This window comes from Scardinius erythrophthalmus, assembly GCF_964197995.2.
Source record: "Scardinius erythrophthalmus genome assembly, chromosome: 1".
NCBI classification, from domain to species: Eukaryota; Metazoa; Chordata; class Actinopteri; order Cypriniformes; family Leuciscidae; genus Scardinius; species Scardinius erythrophthalmus.
Window position 1 is genome coordinate 29892221 of NC_138221.1, and position 27271 is coordinate 29919491.

General features: G+C 35.3%; 2 protein-coding genes and 1 pseudogene across 5 annotated transcripts in view; all 3 read right to left on the minus strand.

Annotated features, from left to right (window-relative positions):
• The window catches only part of LOC308695708 (junctional adhesion molecule-like), a gene marked incomplete at both ends in the record, with an annotated part of 98353 nt that extends 77721 nt beyond the window's left edge, over positions 1–20632 (minus strand). Inside the window, 2 exons of the mRNA XM_081373887.1 lie at positions 19821–20177; positions 20263–20632. Coding sequence (XP_081230013.1) covers positions 19821–20177; positions 20263–20632 — 727 coding nt within the window. The remainder of the gene's footprint in view (positions 1–19820; positions 20178–20262) is intronic.
• On the minus strand, positions 3835–13362 carry LOC308687165 (ecto-ADP-ribosyltransferase 5-like; annotated as a pseudogene). The gene is made up of 6 exons: positions 13266–13362; positions 6816–6880; positions 6577–6654; positions 5811–6500; positions 4911–4931; positions 3835–4049 (listed from the first exon to the last, which is right to left on the minus strand). The product of its transcript is annotated as an ecto-ADP-ribosyltransferase 5-like (transcript).
• A 76-nt stretch (positions 20633–20708) lies between the features above and the next one.
• The window catches only part of LOC308698664 (uncharacterized protein), a 35585-nt gene continuing 29022 nt past the window's right edge, over positions 20709–27271 (minus strand). For all 3 annotated transcript variants that reach the window (XM_081378907.1, XM_081378908.1, XM_081378909.1), the window contains one exon: positions 20709–23265. In XM_081378907.1, coding sequence (XP_081235033.1) covers positions 22298–23265 — 968 coding nt within the window. In that variant the 3' untranslated portion in view covers positions 20709–22297. The remainder of the gene's footprint in view (positions 23266–27271) is intronic.

Here is a 27271-nt window from a genome sequence, read left to right on the forward strand (position 1 = left end):
CAGTTTAGACTTTTGAAGTAGTTGCTGTTCTTTTTGACAAAATAAATACAAGCTAGTAAGAGTAAGCTGTAGTAAGAGCACAATCACAAAGGATAACCAAAAGGAGACAGTAGATTCCACTAGGAACACTTTGGAGAATCACAGAGAAGAAGCTCAGGAAATAATAATGCTTAACATTAACAAAAATGAACCAAAGGAAACTTAAATACAAGGAAGAGTAATAAACTGAACAGAAACAGGTGTGTAGAACTAATTAACAAAATAAGGAAACTAACAGAGAACTCAGGGCAAAACTGAAAACTGACTTGTTATAAGAATAGGGTGCAAAACCATATTTATGACTGTTTTCAGACTATTACTTATTATAAAGACATTAAACTCAAATGTAATACTGTCTGCGAACTGAATGTGAGTAATTGAACATTATGTATTGTAGAAGTACAGTAGGTTCAGTTTTTTTTTTTTTTTTTTTTTTTACTTACTCAGTTTCAAATCTGTCTCGGCTGAATGCACACAACCCCGGCAGCTGTAAACTTTACATTTGTAAAGTCCTTTATCTTCAGCTCTCAGATTGTCCAGACGGAGGGAGAAGTTTCCATGTTGAATCTGATCAGTAAAGAAATGAGCTCTATCATGATAATCCTGCTGCTGTTCTTCTGCTCGACTCTCACCATCTTCATACAGATGAACCAGAGCCTTAGTGTCTGTTCTTCTCCATTCCACCTTCAGACCCTCCTTTAATAAGCATTTGTCAACATGACAGGGCAAGACTACGGAATCTCCCAAAGAAATCTGACAACCAGAGGGACCCTGCACAGTGAACCCTGAAAAGGAAAAGACTTTTATTTTCTAATGTAATCTAGACAAACCTCAGTCTTGACATGGCCATGAGGGCAAGATGGAACATGGCAATAGATTTATCAGGGGTAAAAGATTGCTTCTTTTCCAAAACTGGGGTTCCTCAAGGGCCACTGACCATGTTATGACAACGTGTTTGGCCTAGTTCTGTCATAGACTGAATCTTGACCTCTGTGTGTGCATTAAAGAAAGAATTGTTTTTTCAAAACGACTTTTCAGAAATCCTTTGTATTATATATAAAATTCTGGACGTTTATGCAGAATCGCAGTTATGTTGTAAGTGTAATCAACAACATAAATCTAAGTCAGAAATAAGGATCTTAATGAGTTCAGTGATCAAGTTCAAATGATGATTGTCATAATATAACCAACACCATCAGATCACTTTTTTTCTTTGTTCATCTGTCAGTTATAACTCAGATACAGCAGCCAAACAAAATCTAAAGTAAACATAAGGGTCAATAGCCCAACTAAAGCAAACAATGATCACCATAACGGTGGCTTACAATTTGAGATTTTCTCCTTCAGTGATTCTGCTTGTTAACATCAGGTGTCTTCAATAATGCTCAATCATCACTCAATTAATCACTTAATTAGCTCATTAACTTTAACACTCTTGAGTGTTAATTTAACACTCATACTTTAACACTTTACACTCTTGAGTGTGGACTCATATACACTCCCAGGAGTGTTAATTTAACACTGGAGTTTTTGCTGTGTATATATGAACCCATTTCCCAGTTACGCATTATTTCCACATCTGCATAGTTGACGATTAGCGCATTTTACTAGAATTGTAATGAGACGTGTTTGTAAACCATGTTTTCCGCCAAAATAAAAGCTTGATGCAGTTTCCGTCAAAATGAAAGATCAGGTGTTTCTCTTTCAAGTATAGAAGTTAGTACAAAACTAATTATGGAAGTTTCCTTTATTTTTCAGTGCATTTGTTTTACAATATATGGCTGTTACTGTAATGGAATTAATGTTCTAACTATTATTATGTAATAGTATAATGTAGACTGAGACACTATATCACAACTAATAGTTTGAGTTTTTCTTTGTTCAGTTTGCACACTGAATATGGGTTGGAGCTCGATAACTCTCAAAGTGCTCCAGATTGATGAATTTTACATTAAAATGCAAAAAAAAAAAATGATGAATGATGCATTCGGCATGCCCCTGAACCCCTCCAGAAGGCCCCAGGTCCATCCACCACAGTTTTACTAAAAAATCCTGTGGGGAACACTTGAAAAAAAGAAAAAAAAAAAAGAAAAAAAAATATTTTTATAAAGCTGCCCAAAACTACACAACCTTGCCTGTAGCTTAAAAAAAAAAACAAAAAAAAAAAACGAATGAACAAAACAAATCTGGATATCCATGTCCTCCATGCAGAGGTGGTGAGGATGATTCCAAGGGCCCTGGTCCCAACAAATTCACAGTATTCAAAAAACAGTATGCAAAAAGTACCCAGATTACCTACTACTTCCACTGAGATTCTGAAGTGCGCATTCTATGGACACTTTACATGAAGCCATGGAAGAGGATTTAGGAATGAATGTGAAGCAACGCAACTGACGCTGGTAGGTCACATGACAGTAACATCATGGCGGATGTTGTACGTCCGAATTTCATTCATACTATCCATATTCATACTATATAGAACATACTTTTTAACCGTTGTGAAGTAAGTTCAAATGTAGTACATACATACTCACACTGTAAAAATGAATACGCTATCTACTCAATAAAATTGTGGCAACAGATTACAAGCAATATTATTAATTAAATTTAACAAATTTGAATTGAATAATAATTAATCAAATTAATTCCTTAAAAGTTAACCATTTAAAATGAGTAAAATTTACAACAATTTTTTTAAACAGTTTTTTTTATTGCCAACACCTGATGTTATCAAGCAGAATCACTGAAGGAGAAAACCATAACTTTAAGTCACCATTATGGTGATCAATGTTTGCTTTAGTTGGGCTCTTGACCCTTAAATCACTAACTTTAGATTTTGTTTGGCTGCTGTACCTGAGTTATAACAGCCAGATGAACGAAGAGAAAAGGTGATCTGATGGTGCTGATTATGTTTCAACATAATCATTATTTCACAATCATTTGACCTGAATCACTGAACTCATATAGAGCCCAATTTCTGAATTAGGCTTACTTTATTAATTATAGCAGCACTGCAATGGCTATTTTTTTTTTAATTAGAGCAATTCATCAAGTTTTTTTATTTCAAAAACATTTGTCATTATTTTACTTCCATACTCCAAAGTCACAAAAATACACAAAACTACATCTAGTTGCTTTAATATTCTTTAGTATTTGTGTATTGACAGTACTACTCACCACAGTTGAATTGAATCACTTGACACTGAGCATTTGAGAAATTGCAACATCTGCAGTAGATTAAACAGCAGGGCAGGAGTGCAGATACAGACGCAGCAATGCAGAGAATAAACACCATTATGTGTGAAACAGAGAAACCTGCAAAAACAAAAGACATCAGCTTCTGAACAAAGAGGAACAGTATTGTGGAAAACTCCCTGTATATTAATTAACAAACATATTTTTTACTGGTTTTGTGGTTCTAAGTGACAGGTAACACATACAAAAGTGTTCACATTGATAGCAGGTTAAACACCAGGGACCAAAGTTGATTTTATCCTATAAGAATGAGTACAAGGGCGATTTTATGTATGCACAAAAGTTTTTAGATTTATAAAACTGTATACATACCAGAACCTGCGCCAAAAACAACCAAAACAATCACGAAACTCACTTTCACTGATATATGTCAAACTCAATTTTCTTATTTATAACTCACCCAGTCTCTCCAGTACTACAGTTGCGTTGGCTGAAAGTCCTCCAGCAAACACTTGACACATATAAACTCCTTTGTCCTCAGTTCTGACACTCTTCAGTCTGAGAGAGAAGTTTCCTTTGGGGATTTCATCAGTGAAGAACTCAACTCTTGTCTCTGTATCGCTCATTTGATGAATCTGGTAAAGCCTCGTTTTGGTAGAGCAGAACCAGAATATCTTCATCTTCATCTGTTTTCCTCCATGAAACCTCTTCAATGTGTTCAGGTTTGATGTGAGAGTCTACAGAGCAGTTCAGAGTGACGTCCTCTCCCATAGACGCTGATATGGACTCATATGATCCTGATACTAGCAGATGCTCTGAAAGAATAAAACTAAATAAAAACATTATATTTCTTTAACATGGCCCAAACGGCTGTCACATGACAAAAGAACGAACTACTCAGAAGATTGGTGCAGTAGTCAAAGTTTGCATGTTGACATGTTGGCCATTTGGCTATTAAAAATTTAACATTTTAATTTTACCCAACTCAAATGAACAAAATGAGTCATTCATTTTGCGGATTGAAATATGAAAGATCCAAGTCAGTAAAATGATCCGATCTTCCCCTCATTAATAAAAAGCCACATGATGAATCACAGTTCCTGTCCATAAAATATAGCCAGTACTCTAAAATAGATGGCGCACAGGGTCATACAGACAACGACAAAACAAAATAACCAAATACTAAAATAACCAAATAACAGAATATGTAACAAAACAGACAACATAACTGATAACAATAAACAAAATTATTTATACAAAATATAATCATATGTGATGTGCCACACAGGTACTTCTGGGAATGTCCATTTACTGAAAATTATACAGTAATTTATAGTTTTAACTTAAAAAAATAAATAAAAATTGACAGCATTTTTACTGTAAAATGACATATGATACAATTTTCAACCATTTACAGCTTTTCACTGTCTATGGTAAGGTCACTTAGAAATGCTCTGAAAAGAAAACAAAAGTGCTTGAATCATACCTTTTTTTTTACCAATATCCTGTTAAAAATAAATTCACTTTTATTTCAATCACAGTTTCATCAATATCATGTCACTCTTTAAACTACAATATACAAATTACAATAAAAAAATATATATATAACAGTTAAGGTCAAGTGAAGGATATTTCACACTTTCTGCCCTACTGTTGCCTATAAAGATCATACGTACCTTCAGAGATCATCACAAGCACTGAAAATATGAAAATACAGATAAGAAGGTTCATCTTCATGCAAACCAATTTAGGTGAAATTCGCATCATATTTGATGTAAATTATGGAGAAAACGTTCGCTTCGTTATGGACAGACATGCATTGAGAGATTACAGATCTAATTCCACTTTCACTTAATATTTAACTGTGAATGATAAGCATGTTGTTCTGATGATCTGTGATCAGTTTTGATTTGGGCTGAGGTGAATCAGATCAAAAGGAAATATGAGAGGTCATATTTGAGTCATAGTAATAGTTAATAATTAACAGTAACAGGTAAATAAAATGACAGCAGGTTAAACTAGCATTTTTAAATTGGGGATTCAGGGCAAGTCTCATACTTCAAATAAAACTAAACCACTTAAATTATTTGGAGGTAAAAGGGTGTTTTATATCAATTTTAACATTTTAACTAGTGAAAACTGAATTGTTGATATCAAGGATTCATATCCTGGAAATGAATAAAAGTTAAAAAGGCTTGCCATACTAATGTCAAATATCATATCTCACATATAACATCTCACATATCACGTATCAAATGTCACATCTCACGTCTCACATTTGATATGTCTTAACTTTCAAGCAAAGAGGAATCAAAATGACTATACAAAAAATAAACTTATACAGCCATGGTATATTTGCAAGCACAGACTGTTATCTAAAGAAGATAAAAGACATTAAATCTCTCAATAGGTTTGCATTTCATGACACTTTAATCATGACAAGAAAGTTCAGTAACATGTAAAATCTGCAAGTGTTTACCTGCTAAACACTTGGCAAAACAATATTTGCAAAATTAGTAAAACATTAAAGAAAGCAGCATGGTTTCCACTGCTAAACAGTGCACAATTTGGTTCACTTATTTTTCCAGTGCTATTCAACACAAACACAGTCTCACACCAGAGATCAGGCTGAACTGTTCTGTTCATGACAGCAGTGACTTTAAACTTCTCATATGGAGGAATCAGCACCTCTTTCTCATTGGGATATTTTGAATATTTTGTCAAATTAGCGCCTTCACAAGTGTAGATTTCAAAACAAGATTTAGTTCCAAAACCCTGTATTACTTTACGATCAAGAGAGGAGGATGAAAATGAGCTCAAACGAACCTCGTTGCTCTGAACACCAAATTCAACATTTGTACCACGATAAGTTACATAGCATCTATTTTGTGTTTTCTTCAGAATCTGTGTTGCTTTTGTTAACAGAAAGTGAAGTGAATACCATTTGAATGTCCCTGTTTGTATTTTTCTTTGTCAGTACGAGTGGCACTATTGAAATTACTATATACTTTAGAGTCTTTGTTAGTGTACACATGAATGGCAACTGAATGATTCTGTTGCAAGTTATCCTCTGCTTTTTTTGCATTCTCTTCACCTTTTTGCCACGCCTTATTAAATTCAGGTAAGTCCGACATTTCATCCTTTAGATATGTTTTTACCAGGTCTGCCATATACCCTTCACAGCCATCATATTGATCATCAACAGAATCCAGTGCCATATCCAATGGGAAAATATGTCCTGCAGGAGCAGCAGCAGCTCTGTGATCCTGCAGCAACAGGAATCATAATGATCACATCACCAGTATTAATGTCTGTAAAATTCATACTAGAACACAAGCTTACCTGTCCTAGAGCAGCTAAAATGAGAAGAGCTTCAATGATCAACAGCATCTTGGTTTTAATAAAATCCCCCCAGATGATCTAGTGAAGAACAGATGCTGGAAGACAAGCACAAAGGGGGTTAACAAATACAAAACATATCACTGCAATAAGAATATGTGCATAGCTTTGTACATCATGTACTCACCAACACAAAACAGTTTAATGTCAATTTTTACCTTTTACTTTAACTACAAACTTACCTGAGAATACTGTTGTTTCTTGTTGTCAAATTCGGTTTTCTTTTTGTTATTTCCCAGGAGTTCAGCTATAACAACGAGAGAAGATCAAGTCAGTCGCTCACAGCCAGATGACTATTCAGACTAAGAGATTGGGTTTGTATATCGCAAACCTCATCTTGCAAGCGCATTTCAAATGTTTAGCTTATCTGACCCTGGTCGAGATCCAAGAAATCTCTTAAATTCAGAAAGCCTGCCTGCCAAATGGATACTTAGCAAGATTGCAAACCTGGTACAGCGCTCTCTACAAATAAAAACAGACAGAAACGCTTACAGACCCCAATGACCATGACAAAGAGCACATGATCACAAACATTATTTCAGCTCTGTCAGACTCTGCATAATGTACAATATTTCCAAATGTTTGTTTAAATGGCAAGCCGTTTTAACTTTTATTCATTTCCAGGATATGAATTCTTGATATCAACAATTCAATTTTCACTGGTTCAAATTATAGTTATTGATATCAGGAATTAGATTTCTATTAGTAACAATGGCAATTTTTGATATCAGAAATTACATTTCCACTAGTAACAATGCTAATTCTTGATATCAACAATTAAATTTTTACTTATTAAAATGCTCATTATAGATAGGCCTATCAAGAATTTAATTTCAACTAGTAAAAACAAAGATCATCCAGTGCATTTCCTGTTTGGCTGCAACAACATCAAACATCAAATCTCACAGACTGAAAAACTGAACCAGATCCTCAGTCTTTCTAGACATCACTAACAAGAGACATAACAAACAGAGGTGAAGAAACATTGATACGCTACCAAGATAATCAAATGAAAACCGCATCATCAACTGCACCTGCAGGAGTCCAGTCATGCAGAGCAACGCAAACCGATCTGCAATAAATCGAATAAAAAATGTCTAATAAGCCTTAAAAAAAAAAAAAATCATATTATTTTCATATATTGTCTCATACAATATAAAGAATAATTCAACAATAATAACTTAAATATGAAAAAAAGGCATACTTTGATTCAAAACTCAACATGACTCATGATGTATCATGACTCTTTTCATGATGTAACTCTTTTTTTCTATTAATCTCATTTCACTCTGCAGTTTCAATCTTTCAATAAAAGCATGATTCTCACTTTTTTCACAGTTTTTAGCAAAACTTTCTTACTGTCTGCCAAGTGTGCACACTAACTTCCATGCTAACTGGTGGTCTATCTATGGTCCCAGAATTTGGTGTTCATGGAATCGAATTTGGAATCGGGACATTAGGACAGATTCACAGTTGTTTCACATTTCCTCAACTTATTAAAGATGGATTTTTCATGCCCTGGAAAAGAGTCTATATATTTGCCTGACTGGTGTTGTTCAAGAACATTGAACTAAATAGAAACTCTAGTACTGTATGTGGTTCTGAATTAAGCTATTAATTGACATCTGTCGGGAAGATGCCTAAGTTTCTTTATTGTGTGAGATTGTTCAGTGTGGAGTGGAGATGAAAATAGACCATTTTTATCCTGAAATTATGTGATAACCTTCAATTATACACAAACTCTCAAGAGACAGTAACGCTGCAAATGAAAGATGATACTTTGGGGTAATTCATATATATAAAAAGTCAAGTCAAGTTCAGTTATAAAGCGATTTTAACAATACCGATTGTTTCAAAGCAGCTTTACAGTGATAATAGGAAATTAAAATAACAGAGATTGTTTTGGCTTTAGCAGCTCTAGAATAAAGTTATTGTTCAGCTAAAGTACGTTTTTAATTGATTCACTTTCGTTGCAAAGATCATTAGTTATTAACTTAGGAGCCGCGACACCGTTTTAACTGAAAACAGAAAACTTTTAATGTGTTCTGGCCATTCATTTGCACGACAACAGTGTTTGGTGGCTCAAGAACGCAAACTTTGAAATAGGTTCCAAGGTGCAAGTTTGGAGAAAATTTGAAAACGTTATCATCTTTGTGTAAACTTCAAAAACGTGAATATGTGAAAACAGTGATGCATACGCACATGAATATCACGTGTTTAGTCTATAGGTAAGAAAGGTAGAGTCACTTTTCTGGTTTGTTGTTTTAACTAATTTATTCAAATGTCCTGAGGCCTTTTCCTCTGTCCTTATATATAGCTGTCAATGATACAAATTATCCATGTTGCAAAAAAAAAAAAAAAAAACACCTTGGGAGTAAATACTTTAATAGGGGCACTGTATATATATATAAAGTTATTTTGAAGCCTATTAATATCAGGAATATAATCATACATTTTTCATTTTCCAGTGTTTTGAAGTAGTACAAGGAAAAAGAGCTGCATTCACAACTAGCATGATAACTAACTGTAATATCCCCCCCCCCCCAAAAAAAAGCAAAAAGCATAACATAAATCATCAAATACTCACAGAATTGTAGACATGTAAGGTAGTGACAAAAAATGCTAAATATGGGAAAAATAGTTTGGGCTTTACTGCAAGATATATAAAAGGAAACATATCTGAAGATATAACACTACAAAATACACTTTATTGCCAAAGGTTTTAGGACGTCTACCTTTACATGAACATGAACTTTGATGACATCCAATTCTTAATTCTGTAGGGTTTAATATGGAGTTGGCCCACCATTTGCAGCTACAGCATAACAGCTTCAACTCTTCTAGGAAGGCTTTCCACAAGGTTTAGGGGTGTGTTTAAGGGAATTTTTGACCATTCTTCTATAAGTGCATTTGTAAAGTCAGACACTGATGTTGGACGAGAAGGCCTGGTATGCAGCTGCTCGGCCATGGAAACCCATTCCATGAAGCTCTACGCACTGTTCTTGAGCTAATCTGAAGTCCACACGAAGTTTGAAGGTATTGACTCTGCAGAAAGTTGGCGACTTCTGCACACTGTGCACCTCAGCATGCGCTGACCCCGCTCTGTGATTTTATGTGGCCTAAAACATTGTGGCTGAGTTGCTGTTGTTCCCAATTGCTTCCACTTAAAATACCACTAAAAGTTGACCGTGGAATATTTAGTTGCAAGTATTTAGTAATGAAGAAATTTCACAGATGGACTTCTTGCACAGATGGCAACCTATCCCGGTACCACACTTGAATTCACTAAGCTCCTGAGAGCAACACATTCTTTCACAAAGGTTTGTAGAAGCGTCTGCATGCCTAGGTGTTTGATTTTATACAACTGGAGCCATGGAAGTGATTGGAACACCTGAATTCAATGATTTGGAGGGGTGTCCCAATACTTTTGGCAATATAGTGTTTAAGTATTCTCTGTGTTATGAGTGTGAAGGTGATTATTCTGATAATTATAATCACATTATACATACTGTATTACAGTAATGAAGTTAATTAGGTTATATATTTTTATTCAGTATGTTTATCTTTTCTATATCCTCTACTTTTCATTTCCCATCAATTTACCTATTTTAGCAGCTCCAAAACAGTAGAACACAAGAATAAATTGTAGTAAAGGCAAAACACGACAGCTTGCAAGCTCCCAACCCTCTAATACATGTTTTATCCATTTACGAGTCTCGACATTGCTTGACTTTTTCTCCACAAAGATGTTAGTTATTCCTAAACACAAAATTCATGATCAAAACACACATAAATATTTCAGAAACATTTGCATAAATTATCATGTAAAGCTGAATGAACAATAAGGAAACACATCACTATATCAACTAAAAGTGAAGAAGACCGATCATTGAAAGCTGGTTTGCGGAGTTTTTTAATAAAAAATAAAAACCCTGACAATCATGCACTGTTAGACCTTACCGGGTTTTTTTACAGTAAAATACTGGCAACACTGTTGCCAGTAAAATACTGTTAATTGTACAGTTCTTTACTGTAATCTAGTTTGTTTCTGTAAAAATGCACTAAATTATAGTTAACTAATTACACTTGCAGAAACCGACTGCCTTAAATTGACCAACTGTCATTTAAATGTATTAACTAAAATTTATAATGCATTAATAATGTGAGCAAAGTATTACTGTGAACTTCTTTCATTTGAGAAAACTAAAAAACTATTGTACATAAAAAGATTTTCACTGGATCAGCAACTACACAGTCACCGCCTGTTAAATAAAGCAACATGCAGCGTATCATCAATGTTTGTAGATCTTCTCCTGGACTGAAGCACAGGCTCTACTCTTCAGCACAATGGTGACCCAAAAAAATAATTTTACTGTAAACTACTGGCAACAGTGTTGCCAGTATAAACCTGTTTTATAACTTACAGTTTATTACTGTTGAAATACATTTTGTGGGTGTGTCTTTTTTATCTTACACAGTTAACCCTTTCAACCCCTCAGGGAAATCCACACTACGAGTAAAAAGTAGCGATGCAGTGAGATAATTAAGGGAATATGTAAGTGTTTGTAAGCAGAATCACTGAAGAAAAGAGAAACACAAGAACAGAAAATAGAGAAACACAATAACTACGACTGACTTCCAGCCATTACACATTATTACACTTATTATTAACCAGTATGACTTTATTTCTGTCATACAGAAGTTGTTATTGAGATGTTTAATTGAAAATGTTTGGTTTGAAGTTACCGTTATAGAGATCAGTGCTTGCTTTAGTTGGGATGTTGATGCTAAAACATTAGCTTTTCTTTTGCTGCTTGAGCTGTGTTTTTGCAAGTCACACTTGTGCACACAGTTTATGACTGCAGTTATAATGATTATGATGACAAAATCATCATATTGTCTGTTCATTCACTAAGGAATTCATTCTCACTTATTCAGAGTTTAATCCTCAATCAAAAGTGTTACATTACCACCACTGTGAAAACGCAGCAATAAGATACAATGACTCTTTTTTTTTAACACATGATGCATAACCAGAGAAACAGAGCTACACTGTGTTTTAGAAACACCGAGATATCACAATTTAGCACATGAATCTCAACAATGGTGGCAATATTTCTTTATTATTATTATTATTATTATTCATGCAGCAGTGCATGCTGGGAGTTTTATATTATCCTGGAACCCAGCATGCATTGCGACATGAAACTTTTACCATTGTTGAGATTCATACGCTGATTGTTGATATCTGTGTGGGTCTCAGTCAAGCAGGAGTAAAATAAAGTTGAATGCACTATATGATTACAATATTCTTCAGAAGACCTGATTACAGAAATATTGACTTCATTTTGTAGATTCACAGATATAGGCTAAATATGAGATAACTATAATTTCAATGACTATATACAAGAAAAATCTGAAAATCAGGCATGTCCAGGATGATTGTGACATCATCACAAAAAAAAAAACACCTGATCATTTTCCTCTTGACTTTTTCTTGCCATAAAAAATGTGTTTTATAAACTCACTGTTACAGCAGTCAGAGAAGAGATGAATGGTAAAAAGTCCAGGGACAAGAGACCAACTAAAGCAAATACTGATCTCCATCATGGTGACAACAAATTTTATTAATAACTAAATCTCTGTTAATTCTCAACAAGAACTTTTGTACATGTATGAAAGAAATAATCGTAAACTGGTTAGTAAACTGGTTTCACAGTCAGTGTGGCTGGAAGTCAGTTGTATTTTTTCTGTTCTTGATTCTCTGTCCTTCAGTGATTCTGCTTATCAGGTGTTCATCAGTGTCTCAATTCACTCACTTCTTTTCATTCAAGTGGACTATATTAGTGAACTAATGTAGAGAATAGTGAATGAGGGTATAGGGTGTGATTGTGAAAACAGCCTCTGAGTGTCGACTTTGAGCGCTGTAAATTCACAGTATATTCCTGTAGGCTACTTTTATTTTCTACGGTATATTACTGTTTTAATGGAAAATGGTATAATATTGTCAGAATTTTACAGCAAGGGTTAACAGTGTGTCATTTGGGGGGAAAAGTGAAAAAACTGCATTATGGCCTCTGTATAAGACAAAACTGCAGCCATGATTGCATTTAAATTAATATGATATTCATAAAGGACAGATATGGTTCCCTTTCTGTCAGTCACGTTCAATGTTATGTCGAATGATGACATATAGGGTCTAACTTGGGAGCCCCAATCACATCTGAGTAGAAAAACGGCCAATTAAATGGGTTAGTGAGATTTGCATGCCGAGCCACTCCCCCGGACATACGGGTTTATAAGCAGGCTGGCAGCTCACTCATTCAGATTTTTGCTTTGGAGCCAAGTGGCCATTTTATGAACTATCGTTCTTCCAATTCACCTCTAAAAGACGTAAGCCCTCTTGCTTGTGATAGTCTGGCACATTCAGAGGTGTTTCACTGACGTATTTGCACAGATAAGTGCAGTGATTCCTCCCTGAGCGCTTCAACAACAACAACAACAACAACAACAACAACAAAAAAAACAGACAATGAGCATCTTTTCAAAGAAAAGGAGGACAGCAGAAGGGAAATGCTGTCTCCAAAAAGAGGTTGGTTTACTGGATAGTGGATGCCATCGTCTTGGCGTACCAGTCCCAAGGCAAGCCATACCCCCTCTGAGTGTGGGCTCACTCCACTGTGTTGCCTCCTCCTGGGTGTTTGTGCGCAGCACCTCTCTGATGGACATCTGCAGACCAACAGGCTGGGCAAGAAATAACACCTTTGCGAGCTTCTACAATCTCCAGGTTGAGATGGTTTCTTTCCATGTTTTGTGTATAAATAGGTAAAGAGTGGGAAGACTTGCTTGGTGTCTTGCTTGCAGCGCCATTCCCCTTTAAGTGGGACACAAGCGCTTTCTAAGCTCTCAAGATAAGTTCCCCAGCTGGTGAAACCTGGATTGAAATGTCTCCCAGCATCCTTCAGCAGTTAGACATGGCGGAGGCGTCCAACACCAGGCCCAGTACTCGAGATGCATGCCCAGTCGGTCAGTCCTCTGGTAATCACAGGTGTTTTCTTCGACAGTACGGTCTCCCTGTCAGTAAACCAGTGTCTTTCCCTTGGCAGATTCTGTTCTGCTCTGTCTCTGCAGCTGTAGTAGTTCCATCCTTTACTAGGCAGGACCTACCCGAGAGAACTTTCCATGTAGCACTGCCCCACATGTCAGTCAATTCGTATATCCACATGTTTCCCCCTACGTGTAGGAAGTAGCCTCAGTACAATCACTTTCTATTTGAATGAGGTACGCTTCCCCAGAAGAGAACCGAAGCACACTTCCCTTGAGGTAACATACAAAAGGAACAGCAGCTACGACTGTCTCCATGGTAAGCCCTGTCTCTTCCACCCCCGTAGGGACTAAAATTTTGGGCTTACATGGGGAGCTGGGTAGATTATGATTTAGAGACAGCAGTTGCCAAAAGGGCATGCTACACTGTTAGACCTTACCAGGGTTTTTTACAGTAAAATACTGGCAACACTGTTGCCAGTAATTTACTGTTAATTGTGCAGTTCTTTACTGTAATCTACAGTATGTTACTGTAAAAATGCACTAAAACTCGAGTTAACTAATTTCACTTGCAGAAACCGACTGTCTTAAATCAGCTTAATTAACCAACTATCATTTAAATTTATTAACTAAAATTTATAATGCATTAATAAAGTGAACAAAGTATTACTGTGAACTTATTTCTTTTGAAACCACAAAAAAAAATTTGGTAAATAAAGAGATTTCCACTGGACCAGCAACTACACAGTCACCGCCTGTTAAATAAAGCAACATGCAGCATATCATCAATGTCTCTAGATCTTCTCCTGGACTGAAGCACAGGCTCTACTCTTCTGCACAACGGTGACCCAAAAAACAAGATTATACAGTAAAATACTGGCAACAGTGTTGCCAGTATAAACCTGTTTCATAACTTACAGTTTATTACTGTTAAAATACATTTTGTGGGTGTGTCTTTTTATCTTACACTGTTAACCCTTTCAACCCCACAGGGAAATCCACTCTACAAAGATTAAAAAGTAACACTGACGCAGTGTTGCAGTGAGATAATTAAGGGAATATGTAAGTGATTGTTGAGCATTAGCGATGAACACCTGCAGTTACAACAGAAAATAGAGAAACACAAGACCTAAGACTGACTTCCAGCCATTACACATTATTACACTTATTATTAACCAGTATGACTTTATTTCTGTCATTTACAGAAGTTGTTGTTGAGATGTTTAATTAAAAATGTTTGTTTGGAAGTTACCATTATAGAGATCAGTGCTTGCTTTAGTTGGGATGCTGATGCTAAAAACATTAATGTTCCTTTTGCCGCTTGAGCTGTTTTTGTGCAAGTCACACTTGTGCACACACACAGTTTCTGAATGATGGTGGTTATGTTGATTATGGTGATAAAATCATCATATTGCCTGTTCGTTCACTAAGGAATTCATTCCTATTCATTCAGAGTTTAATCCTCAATCAAAAGTGTTACATTATCACCACTGTGAAACCACAGCAAAACATTACAATGACTTATTTTTTTAACACATCATGCATAAACCAAAAAGAAACAGAGCTACACCTTATTCTAGAAACACAGAGATATCACAATTTAGCACATGAATCTCAACAATGGTGGCAATATGTTTTTTTATTATTCATGCAGCTGTGCATGCTGGGAGTTTTATATTATCCTGGAACCCAGCATGCATTGCGACATGAAACTTTTGATTGTCACCATTGTTGAGATTCATGTGCTGATTGTTGATATCTGTGAGTGTCTGAGTCAAGCTGGAGTTAAACATGTTTTAAAGCACTATATGATTATGATATTCTTCAGAAGACCTGGTTACAGAAATGTTAATTTCATGTTGTAAATTCACAGATAAATATGAAATACCCATAAATTCAAAAGAATATATACAGGAAAGATCTGAAAGTCAGACATGTCCAGGATGAATGTTAAATTATCCCAAAAGCCAAAAACAACTAATCATCTTCCTCTTGACTTTTTTTTGCCATAACAAATGTGTTTCATAAACTCACTGTTACAGCAGCCAGAGAGATGAATGGTAAGAAGTCAAGGGACAAGAGACCAACTAAAGCAAATACTGATCTCCATCATGGTGACAACAAATTTTATTATTAACTCAATCTCTGTTAATTCTCAACAAGAACTTTTGTACATGTATGAAAGAAATAATCATAAACTGGTTTGTAAACTGGTTTCACACTCAGTGTAGCTGGAAGTCAGATGTAGTTTCTGTGTTTCTCTTTTTTCTGTTCTTGTTTCTCTGTTCTTCGGTGATTCTGCTTTTCAGGTGTTCATTAGTGTCTCAATTCACTCACTTCTTTTCATTCACTCTGTCAAGGGGACTATATTAGTGAACTAATGTAGGGAATAGTGAATAAGGGTATAGGGTGTGATTGGGAAAACAGCCTCTGAGTGTCGATTTTGAGCGCTGTTAATTCACAGTATATTCCTGTAGGCTAGTTTTGTTTTCTATGGTATATTACTGTTTTAATGGAAAATGGTATGATATTGTCCTTTTTTTACAGCAAGGGTTAACAGTGTACAGCTTCTCAGCATCTGCATCTCCAACACTCATAACACAGTTCAGTGGTTGTGGCGCATTCAATAGGGACCCCATATGTCGTCATTCAACATAACATCTCGGTTACTGATGCAACCCTCATTCGCTGATGGAAGGAATGGAGACATTGTGTCCCACCTGCCACAACCTTGAACCAGCCCGCTGAATGGCCAGAACCATATCTCTGCTCCTCAGCATAAACTGAATGACTGAGTGGTGTTTTTTCTACTACACAGAGGTGACCCCGTATGTCAACATTCAATATAACAAGGGTTTTGTCAGTAACCTGAACGTTCCTTCATCGTTGGTCAGTGTGGGAAAATGGCCTTTAAAATATTGATTGATCATATATCAAATGTTCCTACCTTTAATTACTTTAATTAGACACAGCAGAAGCATTAACACAAAGAGGGATGTTATCATTGCTTTATTAGCTCCTGTATATTGTACAATTGTTGTCCAGCTTCATCTGAGAAGAACTATAGACACACATACAGTACCAGCCAAAAGTTTGGAAACATTACTATTTTTAATGTTTTTGAAAGAAGTCTCTTATGCTCATCAAGCCTGCAGTTAAAAAAAATAAAATAAACAGTAATATTATGAAATATTATTACAATTTAAAATAATGGTTCTCTTTTTTAATATACTTTAAAATGTAATTTATTTTTGTGATGCAAAGCTGAATTTTCATCAGCAAGTACTCCAGTCTTTGGTGTCTTGTGATCCTTCAGAAATCATTCTAATATGCTGATTTATGATCAATGTTGGAAACAGTTGTGCTGCTTAATATTTTTTTTATAACCTGAGATACTTTTTTCAGGATTATTTGATGAATAAAAAGTTAAAAAGAACTGTATTTATTTAGAATAGAAATCTTTTGTAACAATATACACTACCGTTCAAAAGTTTGGGAACAATAACTTTTTTTTTTAAAGAAATTAGTACTTTAATTCAACAAGGATGCGTTAAATTGATAAAAGGTGATGGTAATGATTTATATTGTTAGAAATGTTTTTATTTTGAATAAATGCTGTTTTTATGAATAAATGCTGTTAACGTTTTACTCATCAATGAATCCTGAAAAAAGTATTCCAAAAAAATATATTAAACAGCACAACTGTTTCCATCATTGATAATAACTGAGTATCAAATCATCATATTAGAATGATTTCTGAAGGATCATAAGACACCAAAGACTGGAGTACTTGATGATGAAAATTCAGCTTTGCATCACAAAAATAAATTACATTTTAAAATATATTAAAAAAGAGAACCATTATTTTAAATTGTAATTATATTTCATAATATTGTTATATTAATACTGTTTTTTTTTTTTTTTTTTTTTTTTTTTTAACTGCAGGCTTGATGAACATAAGAGACTTCTTTCAAAAACATTAAAAATAGTAATGTTTTCCAAACTTTTGACTGGTACTGTATAAACCAATTTTTATCTCAATATTCAATTTTTACCTTTTTATCTGCGTTTACCTAATGCTCAAAAGCAGGGCAATTAGAGAAAATGTTTAATATGTACATTAAAACAGACAGAATCACAGCTCATCTTATAACACAGAACAATATATCTTTTATGGACCAACAACAGTAAATATTATTGTGAATTATTGATCATAAAAGTACAAATAAAATACTTTTGGTGGACTATTTTAATTTACTGACCTGAAAAAAACAATACCGTACAAACAGAAATCTGTATATCAATACTTGAAGAGTCAATCCATCTTCTAATCATGTCTGTGAACATAAAAAAAATATATATATCACATACTGTACATAACTCTAAAGTCGTAATAACATATTAAAACTATTTCAAATGTCCATATAATGCGCAATTTGTGAACCTGGACCATAAAACCAGTCACATGGGTCAATTTTTTTAATTGAATTGCTGAATAAATAAGCTTTCCATTGATGTGTGGTTTGTTAGGATGGGACAATATTTGGTCGAGATAAAACTATTTGAAAATCTGGAATAAAAAAAAAATAAATAAAAAAACGCCTTTAAAGTTGCCAATTTATGTTTGCGATAGTGCTGCATTTACTCACAAAAATAAATGTTTTCTATACAGTAGGAAATTTACAAAATATCTTACTGGAACATGATCTTTACTTAATATCCTCATGATTTTTGGCATAAAAGAAAAATTGATAATTTTAACCCATACAATGTATTGTTGGCTATTGCCACAAATTTACCTGTGCTACTTGTGAATGGTTTTGTGATCCAGGGTCACATTTATGTTCACCACATTTGAATAATTACTGATTGATTTTAAAGCTGCAGTCTGTAGTTTTTCCTCTGTGTCGCCATCTCTGTTCACCGCGCCGTTGTGGACACTGGCAATCACAATCACAGATTCTACTTTTTGGAAGTATGACCAACATAAGAATTTTCACCGGAAAATGTCTTCAGGACAAGTAAGTAACATCCATGCGTTTTACAATGGGTGAATCTCCAGTTGTCACTGGTGATTGTCGTTTGAACCTTTCTGGATCCACCATCAAATTGATGTTTAATTATATCAAGTGCTGTGAGAAAAGGCTATAAATCTCCACCTCCAACATCCTCACACGCAATATAGCCTACTAGCCGAGACACCTTTATGTGTACAGATGTGACGTAATGATGCAAAGACATTTCCCGCAGAAATCCACCAGTACCACTGGAATTAAACACATTATTACAAGCTTACCGTTTTAAATCGAGCTTAGGCACGCATATAGTTTTGGACAATTTATTTTGGATAATTTTTAACCCAAAAAAGCAGCTTTAACAAAAGTTACAAAAGTTATTATAACAAAATAACCACAGAATAAACCTGGAAAATCCTTTAAATACGGTGCAGCCCAAAACAGCATCAGAGGCCTCGTAAAGTAAAGAGTACAACAGGAGACCGTCTCATGTAGAGATCCTGAAACACAATCAAAGTTTAATGAATTTACAAATATCTGAAGGAAAGAAAAACGATTTTTAACTCTCTGATCTTGAGTCACTGCTACATTATTAAAACATAACACTGAAAAACATTTTCAGTTATCTGGGCAATAAAGCTGATGTTAAAATCAAACATTGTGCTTTTCTCATATTGGTGTCATCTGCTCTACTGAAATACTCACCTTCAGCAAAACCCCAGAGGATGAAAGCAAAAAAACTAAATCATATTTGGACAAAACATCAGCAAAACCTGAAGACGCAAAACTAGGGTAAAAAAAAAAAATCACCATCAGCAAGGAATGAAACAAATCAAATTGGAAACATAAAAATGTTTTGAACATCTATAGACATGAAAGACCTTCATTATGTGACCTGCAGTAGATATGAAGCAGAGTAGAAGTGCAGATCCAAATGCAAAAATACAGAGAATCAACACCATTATGTGTGAGAAAGAAAAACCTTTGAAAAAAAAAAAAAGAATTTTTATTTTTATTTTCTCATGAAATGAATGGTTATGATTCCATGGGATGTTTAGGGCTGGTCCTGTACTTGCCAATGTGTTTATATTCAAATGTGCCAGATTTGATTGTATTTCTGTTACTCACCCAGTCTCTCCAGTACTACAGTTGCATTGGCTGAAACTCTTCCAGCAAACACTTGACACATGTAAACTCCTTTGTCCTCAGTTCTGACACTCTTCAGTCTGAGAGAGAAGTTTCCTTTGGGGATTTCATCAGTGAAGAACTCAACTCTGTCTGTGTATCGCTCATTTGATGAATCTGGAAAAGCCTTATTGTTTTCATAGAGCAGAACCAGAATATCTTCATCTTCAACGGTTTTCTTCCATGAAACCTCTTCAATGTGTTCAGGTTTGATGTGAGAGTCTACAGAGCAGTTCAGAGTGACGTCCTCACCCACAGACGCTGATATGGAGCGACTCGATCCTGATACGACCAAACGCTCTGAAAGAACAGTGTATCACGTAATGAAGTTTTAAGTTCTGTTCAGTTATAAAATTTCTATACATAAATTTTAGTTCAGACATACCAACATCTTTTATTTGAACCACAGTCTCTCCAGAATCCCGTTGACTGTAAACTTTACATGCATATTTTCCCTCATCTTCAGCTGTCAGATTGTCCAGACGGAGGGAGAAGTTTCCATGTTGAATCTGATCAGTAAAGAAATGAGCTCTATCATGATAATCCTGCTGCTGGACCACTGCTCGACTCTCACCATCTTGATACAGATGAACCAGAGCCTCTGAGTCTGTTCTTCTCCACTCCACCTTCAGATCCTTCACTGGTAAAGGTTCATCAACATAACAGGGCAAAACCAATGAAGATCCCAGATGAGAAACCAGAGGACCAGAGGGACTGTGCACATTAAACCCTGAAAATCCCACATTACTTTGCATATGTAAAACAAAAATCAATGATTCATAAACATATTACATTACACTTATCCTGTAAACAATAATAATGTCAAATCTGATCCAAGTACAAACAAACAAAACTTGTTTGTGAATTAATGAATTTGTTCAATTAAAATCATTAAATAAACTGACACTGTTGTTAGTATATTTACATAAACGGTATTTAATCATTTAATCAACAGAAAAGCAAACCATACCGTCACACATCCTCAGGACTTCAGCTATTAAAATAAACACAAGCAGGTTCATAAGCATATTCACATGAAAATATGACAATCTTCTCTCTGTATTATCAATGCGCAGTTGTAAACAAGTTGAAGTAAACATTTTCACATTTACTTTCTGCTTTTATAAGGAAGCAAATGCTTCTTCAACAGATCCAGATCAACCAGTTCTAATCAAAGCAGTTTTTTCCTCATTCTTTTTCCCTTGTGTGATGCCTAGGCCCTTTTGGCGCCATAGTTGGCTTTGGGAAACGTTTTACTGATAAACTGGGAATAGAGGTGGTGCAACAAAGTCAAATATGTCAAATATGTGTTTTTGGACATTCAAGCATGAAAACCTATTCTGGAAGACCCCTAAAATGAAAATCAAGTCTTCGAAAAGACTTCCCCTTTAACACTCATTTTGTATTTTTTACTGAATGTGATAAAACAGCACATGAGTGACTTATATACCAACAGAGTAATAATGTTTTGGTTTGTTGAGTATATAAAGCATAATTTGTTCACTATGCAGTGGAGCACATGCTAAAAATGACACATGAACCGAAGGCTGAAGATATGAACAGAATAAAGTACGTACCTGAAAACCGTACTTGAATAAAACTAGACCTTACAGCAAAAATAACTCCATTACAAGTTAAGTCACCAATTGTAACAACACAAAAGTAAAAATCTTAGAGAATCTGATTTTAACAGTACTTTAAGTTTTACTCGTACTGAATGAAGGATCAAAGATGTACTATAGTCCTTAACACCTAAGAGACATGCCAGTGAAAAACAAGTAACAGAAGATTTGTGAGGAGAGAAATTAAGTTTATTTTCTAAAATCAAAATAAAATGGAACATATTTAAAAATGCAGTTAAGTAGAGATTAAAAGTAGCTAACATCTTTGATAGTCAAAGTAGCCAAAGTAAGTACATTTCCTCAAATACTTTAGGCAAGGCAAGGCAAGGCAAGGCAAGGCAAAAAAAAGTGAAGGAAAAATAAAGTGAAGAAGAACAAACGACAACTAAGAACAAAAATGTAATATTCAGCTCACAAGAGTATCTACAAGCAAGAGTTTGTTGTTAGTCGCCAGCAACAGCACAGCAGATCCAGACAAACAATGAAACTCAAAACTGTCCTGTTCCTAGAGTTAACATTACAACAAAAGCATATCTTGGTTCTGTGAAAAATAGCTAAACCAATGCTACTCACATGTGGAGTAGGAACAACACAATAACTGCATCCATTTTCAGGCCTTCCCGCTTCGGCCTCTCAGTGCTGGAAAGCTTTTCTAATAATAATGAGGCTCCTAAAGCTCTTGCATGATCATAACCCTTCTTTTTCCAGTGATTTTTCTATGATATTTTCTCTTTTCTAATGTCTCTCAGCCATCTCTATCTTTAAATGTTCTAATCTTTCTTCAAATCTACCTCTTTCTCACTCTCCCTCTCGTCCCCCATCATGAGTGGACACGCCCCCTACAGCTGATTGGCTACAAGTGTGTTGTGCTGCTCGATCTGATCCACTTTCAGCAGCTTTTCTGTTGCTTACTGTACCTTTAAGTAGCCTTACTGCAGAGTGAGAATTGCGAAGATGAGTTTTTAGACTTGTGTTCCATTTAAATCTCTTCTCACACAGATGACACGCGTAAGACATCTCTTCACTGTGATTTCTCATGTGACTATTAAATCCTTGTTTAAAGGTGAAACTCTTTCCACATTGGGAGCAGGTGAAAGGCTTTTTTCCAGCATGAATTCTCATGTGAGTTTCAAGGCTTTCTCTACGTGTGAAAGACTTTCCACACTGAGAGCAGGCGAAAGGCTTTTCTGAAGTGTGAGTTGCCAAATGAACATTAAGGTGTGTTTTATATGTAAAACTCTTTCCACAGTGAGAGCAGACAAAAGGCTTTATTCCAGTATGAATTCTCATGTGATTCTTGAGGTTTTCTTTACGTGTGAAAGTGTTTCCACACTGAGAGCAGGCGAAAGGCTTTATTCCAGTATGAATTTTCATGTGACTCTTGAGGTTTCCTTTACGTGCAAAAGTGTTTCCACATTGAGAACAGGTGAAAGGCTTTTCTGAAGTGTGAGTTACCAAATGATCCTTAAGGTGTGATTTCTTTGTAAAACTCGTTTCACACACATAACAGGTGAAAGGTTTTATTCCCGCATGAATTAACATGTGATTCTTAAGGCTTGTTTTACGTGTGAAAGAGTTTCCACACTGAGAGCAGATGAAAGGCCTTTCGACTTCGGTCATTTGAATGCTGATTTGTGAGCAACTTGTTTCGGGTTTGAAGCAACTCAATGATTTTTCTCCAGCAGTGACATCCTGAGCTTTCTGATGCTGATGTTTCTCCTCCACTTCATTCAGATCTTGTATTTCCTCTTTCACTTTAATCAAGCCTAAAATGAAAATGATGAAAATCAATTGGGACAATTGGAAAATAAAAGAATTAGAATGACAATGTAGGGCCAACTAAAAACTGAAAAAAAAAAGTTTCATTTTTGAAAAGTTTCATGCAAAGAAACACTACACAACTTTAAACTGAACACACAATACGCATGCACATACATAGTACCCGTGGTATTAGTTCTGATCTATCAACCACCACATTTAATCAAACTTCATAGTGGAGTTCTCGGAATTTGTAGGTGACTTGATCACTTAATATGAATGCATCCTGATTTTAGGTGACTTAAATGTGCATATATGTTGCCTAACCTCTGCCTAAGTGGCTAACCTCTGAGTTTTTAAACATCATTGACTCTTTTAACCTTTGGCAGTGGGTTCATTATCCCACACATATTCATGGACACATGGATCAAATTCTGTCATATGGGTTATCTGCAACTGAAGTTGAAGTTGTTGATTCTGCTATCTCTGATCATTTTCCTATTTTATTTAAAATGTCTCTTCCTCAGCTTTCTCAGCTTCCTCGCCTGTTTCAATTCTTCATCTGGGCAGACTTCAAACTCTCTGACAGACGTTACACTGTTTCAAACACCACACAAGCCTGTGCATATTTACCTCATTTTGAAGTAGATTTTATTAAGTTCTATAATGAGGTTAATCCTCTTCTATTTTTAGAATTCCCACTACTTGATTTTGATGTGGAGCATTATTGTTCCCTTTTAAATACTGTTTGGGAAGATATTTTAAGTCTTACTGCTCCCTACAAGTCCTTTAAGTCAAAATCTATATACAAATCGGAGCCAATGGGTCGATCATAGTATACACTCCTAGAGACAGTTGTGCAGGAAAGCAGAAATAAAGTGGAAAAAAGACAATTACATTTCTCGTACGAGATCTTAAAGGACTGCCTATTGTTATATCAGAATGTGGTTAAGAAAGCTAAGGCTTCCTATTTTTCTAAACTGATTGAGAAACATCACCACACCCCAAAAGCACTTTTTTTCTGTCATTAGCCGCATTTTCATTACCCTTCAAATTGCGCAAATTGAAATTGCGAATTCAAAATACACCCAATGGAAACACGTCAATTTCGCAAAAACTTCCATTTATCGCAAAAAAGTTTTTACGCTCGCATGAGGTGGTTTTTCAGACAATTCGAAAAAGGAATATTTCGCAAAACTGCAATGGAAACAGTTTTTGCGCATGTACAGGTCATCTGACTTAGAAGGTGCAGTGTGTTTGGACAGAATACGAGACGGCGTTCTTTATTGAATTCATAAAATACAAAAGAATGACAGAAATACTGGATTCTAAACCTCAAAGAAATGCCACAATCAATCGGAGCAGAAATTAGTAAGAAAAACCCAGAAACACTCCATATGTGCCACTCACAGTATAGCCTATGGGTCTTTCCTTGCCATTAATGCTTGGATAACACGCCTACGTTCCCTTTCATTAATAATAATAATGTCTAGTGCGGTACGTGGCTGTGATGTATATATAAACTTACCAATGTCCTTTGCCATGATTTTTGGAATGACTTATTGCGAGAGGAAAAAAATACGTTTTAGTCGCATAACATCGGTTAATGGAAACGGCGTCATTTCGCAATAGTGTTTTATCGATATTTAGAAAAAATTGCAAAGTCCCAAAGTTTTGCGCGAATCTTTAAATGGAAACGCGCCTATTAACTCCGTTTTAAATCCCCCATAAACTCTCTTTGCTGCCCGTCTTTGGCACTCTGTGAGGATTTTGCTAGCTACTTTGGCAATACATTTGCTAATGAGAGTCCAATTTTAAGTCTCCGATCAGGAAATACTGACAGAGATAAGTTCTCCTACCCTATGGACCTCTTTCAATCCTGTCTCTCTATATTCTGTAAAGGAAGACATGTTTAAACTTAAACCTTCCTTTTGTAGTTTTGTTAAAGTACCGTTACTTCGGTACCAAGTCGATACTGAAATTTTGAAAATGCGACGATACCAGCATTTCTGTAGTACCGGTAGTACCAAGGTCCAGGTACATTCGGTAGACTAGCCACTAATAGGCGCTCCTTTCAGTCACTTCAGTGTTAACCTAAGCACTGGGCTCCAGACTAACTAACCGAAAAAGACTTTTTAAATATGAATCCTGGATGTTCTGCATGTCTCTGTGTGAATGAATGGTGCAGAGTCAGACTCGTGGTTTCATATAGCCTACCACACACACACATAAAACACACAGTGAAGCACTCGTGACACTCGCTGTGGTTTCAGCCTTACTGTATGAGGACATGAACGCATAAACTTCATCTCTAGAGCCGCTCTGAGAGAGTCACTCCATTAGCATTTTACCATTTCATTTGACAACCCTTCAAAATAAAAGTTTGGTTTAACTTGAAGAAATGAACAGAAAAATATTAGGCTTCTTGTACAGGAGATTTCTCAATGTAATAATACTAACATTAATAATAATAATAATAATTATTATTATTATTAGGTGTGCATAGAGAGTTGCTTATTGTTTCACTTGATCTTTTTTTATAAATGTTTACTTTTTAACAGCATGTAGCCTTCAAATGTTTATATGTATTATTTAGTTATAATGATTACATCATAAATAACAAACTCATTGATTTTTTTTTTTTTTATAGTTAAATAAAATAGTTCAATAGTTCTGCTGTGGTACCGAAACTGGTACTGAGAACCGTAACATTTTAATGGTATTGGTACCGACTACTGGAATTTTGGTATCGTGACATCCCTGAACGTATGACACTTTAGGTCCTCGTTATCTAAGATAATTATTTGATATTGTCAGCCCCGGGTTGGTGTCGTTAATAATCCTTGCTTGAGGGAGCTTTACCCTCGAGTTTGAAAATTGCCTCAATTACGCCCATACTAAAGAAACCGTCACTTGATGCCTTTATTTTATAAAATTTTCATCTCATATCTATTGTGCCGTTTATTTCCAAGGTATTGTAAAAAAAATAAATTTTTACAGCTTCAGACCTTCTTAAAATGACAATTATATTTTTGAAACGTTTCAGTCAGGGTTTAAATCTCTGCACAGCACATAAACCACTCTTATTAGAGTTCTCAATATTTACATGGGTACAGATTCGGAAGATTACGTCATTTTAGTAATGTTAGATTTGTCTTCTGCTTTTGATACTGTTGACCATATGATTCTCGTTTCTCGGCTGGAGGCTTGTGTTGGCCTATAGGGGTGAGGTTTTAAGTTGGATCAAATCTTTTTTAACAAATAGAAGTTTATCTGTAAAAATGGGATGTTTCTCCTCTTCTCTACGAAATTTATCCTGCGGTGTGTCTCAGGGTTCTGTCTTAGCTCCTGTCCAATTCTCCCTCTATCTTCTTCGTTCTATTTTTAGGAAACACAATATCTCATTTCACTGTTATGCTGATGACATGCAGATTTATATGCCTTAGTCAAGGAAAAATAAAAGTGCTCTAGACAGTTTGACAGCATGTCTTAAGGAGGGGTAAAAGCTTGGCTTGCCAAGAATTTCCTATTTTTGAACTCAGACAAAACAGAAGTTATTGTTTTTGATTGTCAAGACATGATTTTGACCTTGGATCTCTAGATCTATTTATCTCTTCCCAAGTTCAGAACTTTGATGTTAGATAGTTCCCTAAAATTTGATAAGCAAATTAGTGCTGTCATTGGATCTAGCTTTTTTTATCTATGTTATCTAGTGAAAATCAAATCTTATCTTCCCAAGTGCTTGTTGGAGACTGCAATCCATGCTCTTATTACCTCACGCCTGGACTATTGCAACTCCCTTTATTTTGGTGTACCAAAGTCCCAAACGGCATGCTTACATGTTGTTCAAAACACTGCGGCGAGATTACTGAAAGAAAAGAGGAAATTTGACCATACCACCTCTCTTCTGAGATCCTTTCATTGGCTACCGATAAATTCCAGAATTTAATATTTGAATACTTGAATACAAAACTTCTGCTTCAGATACCTAGAACCTGGCTAAAATCAAGGGGA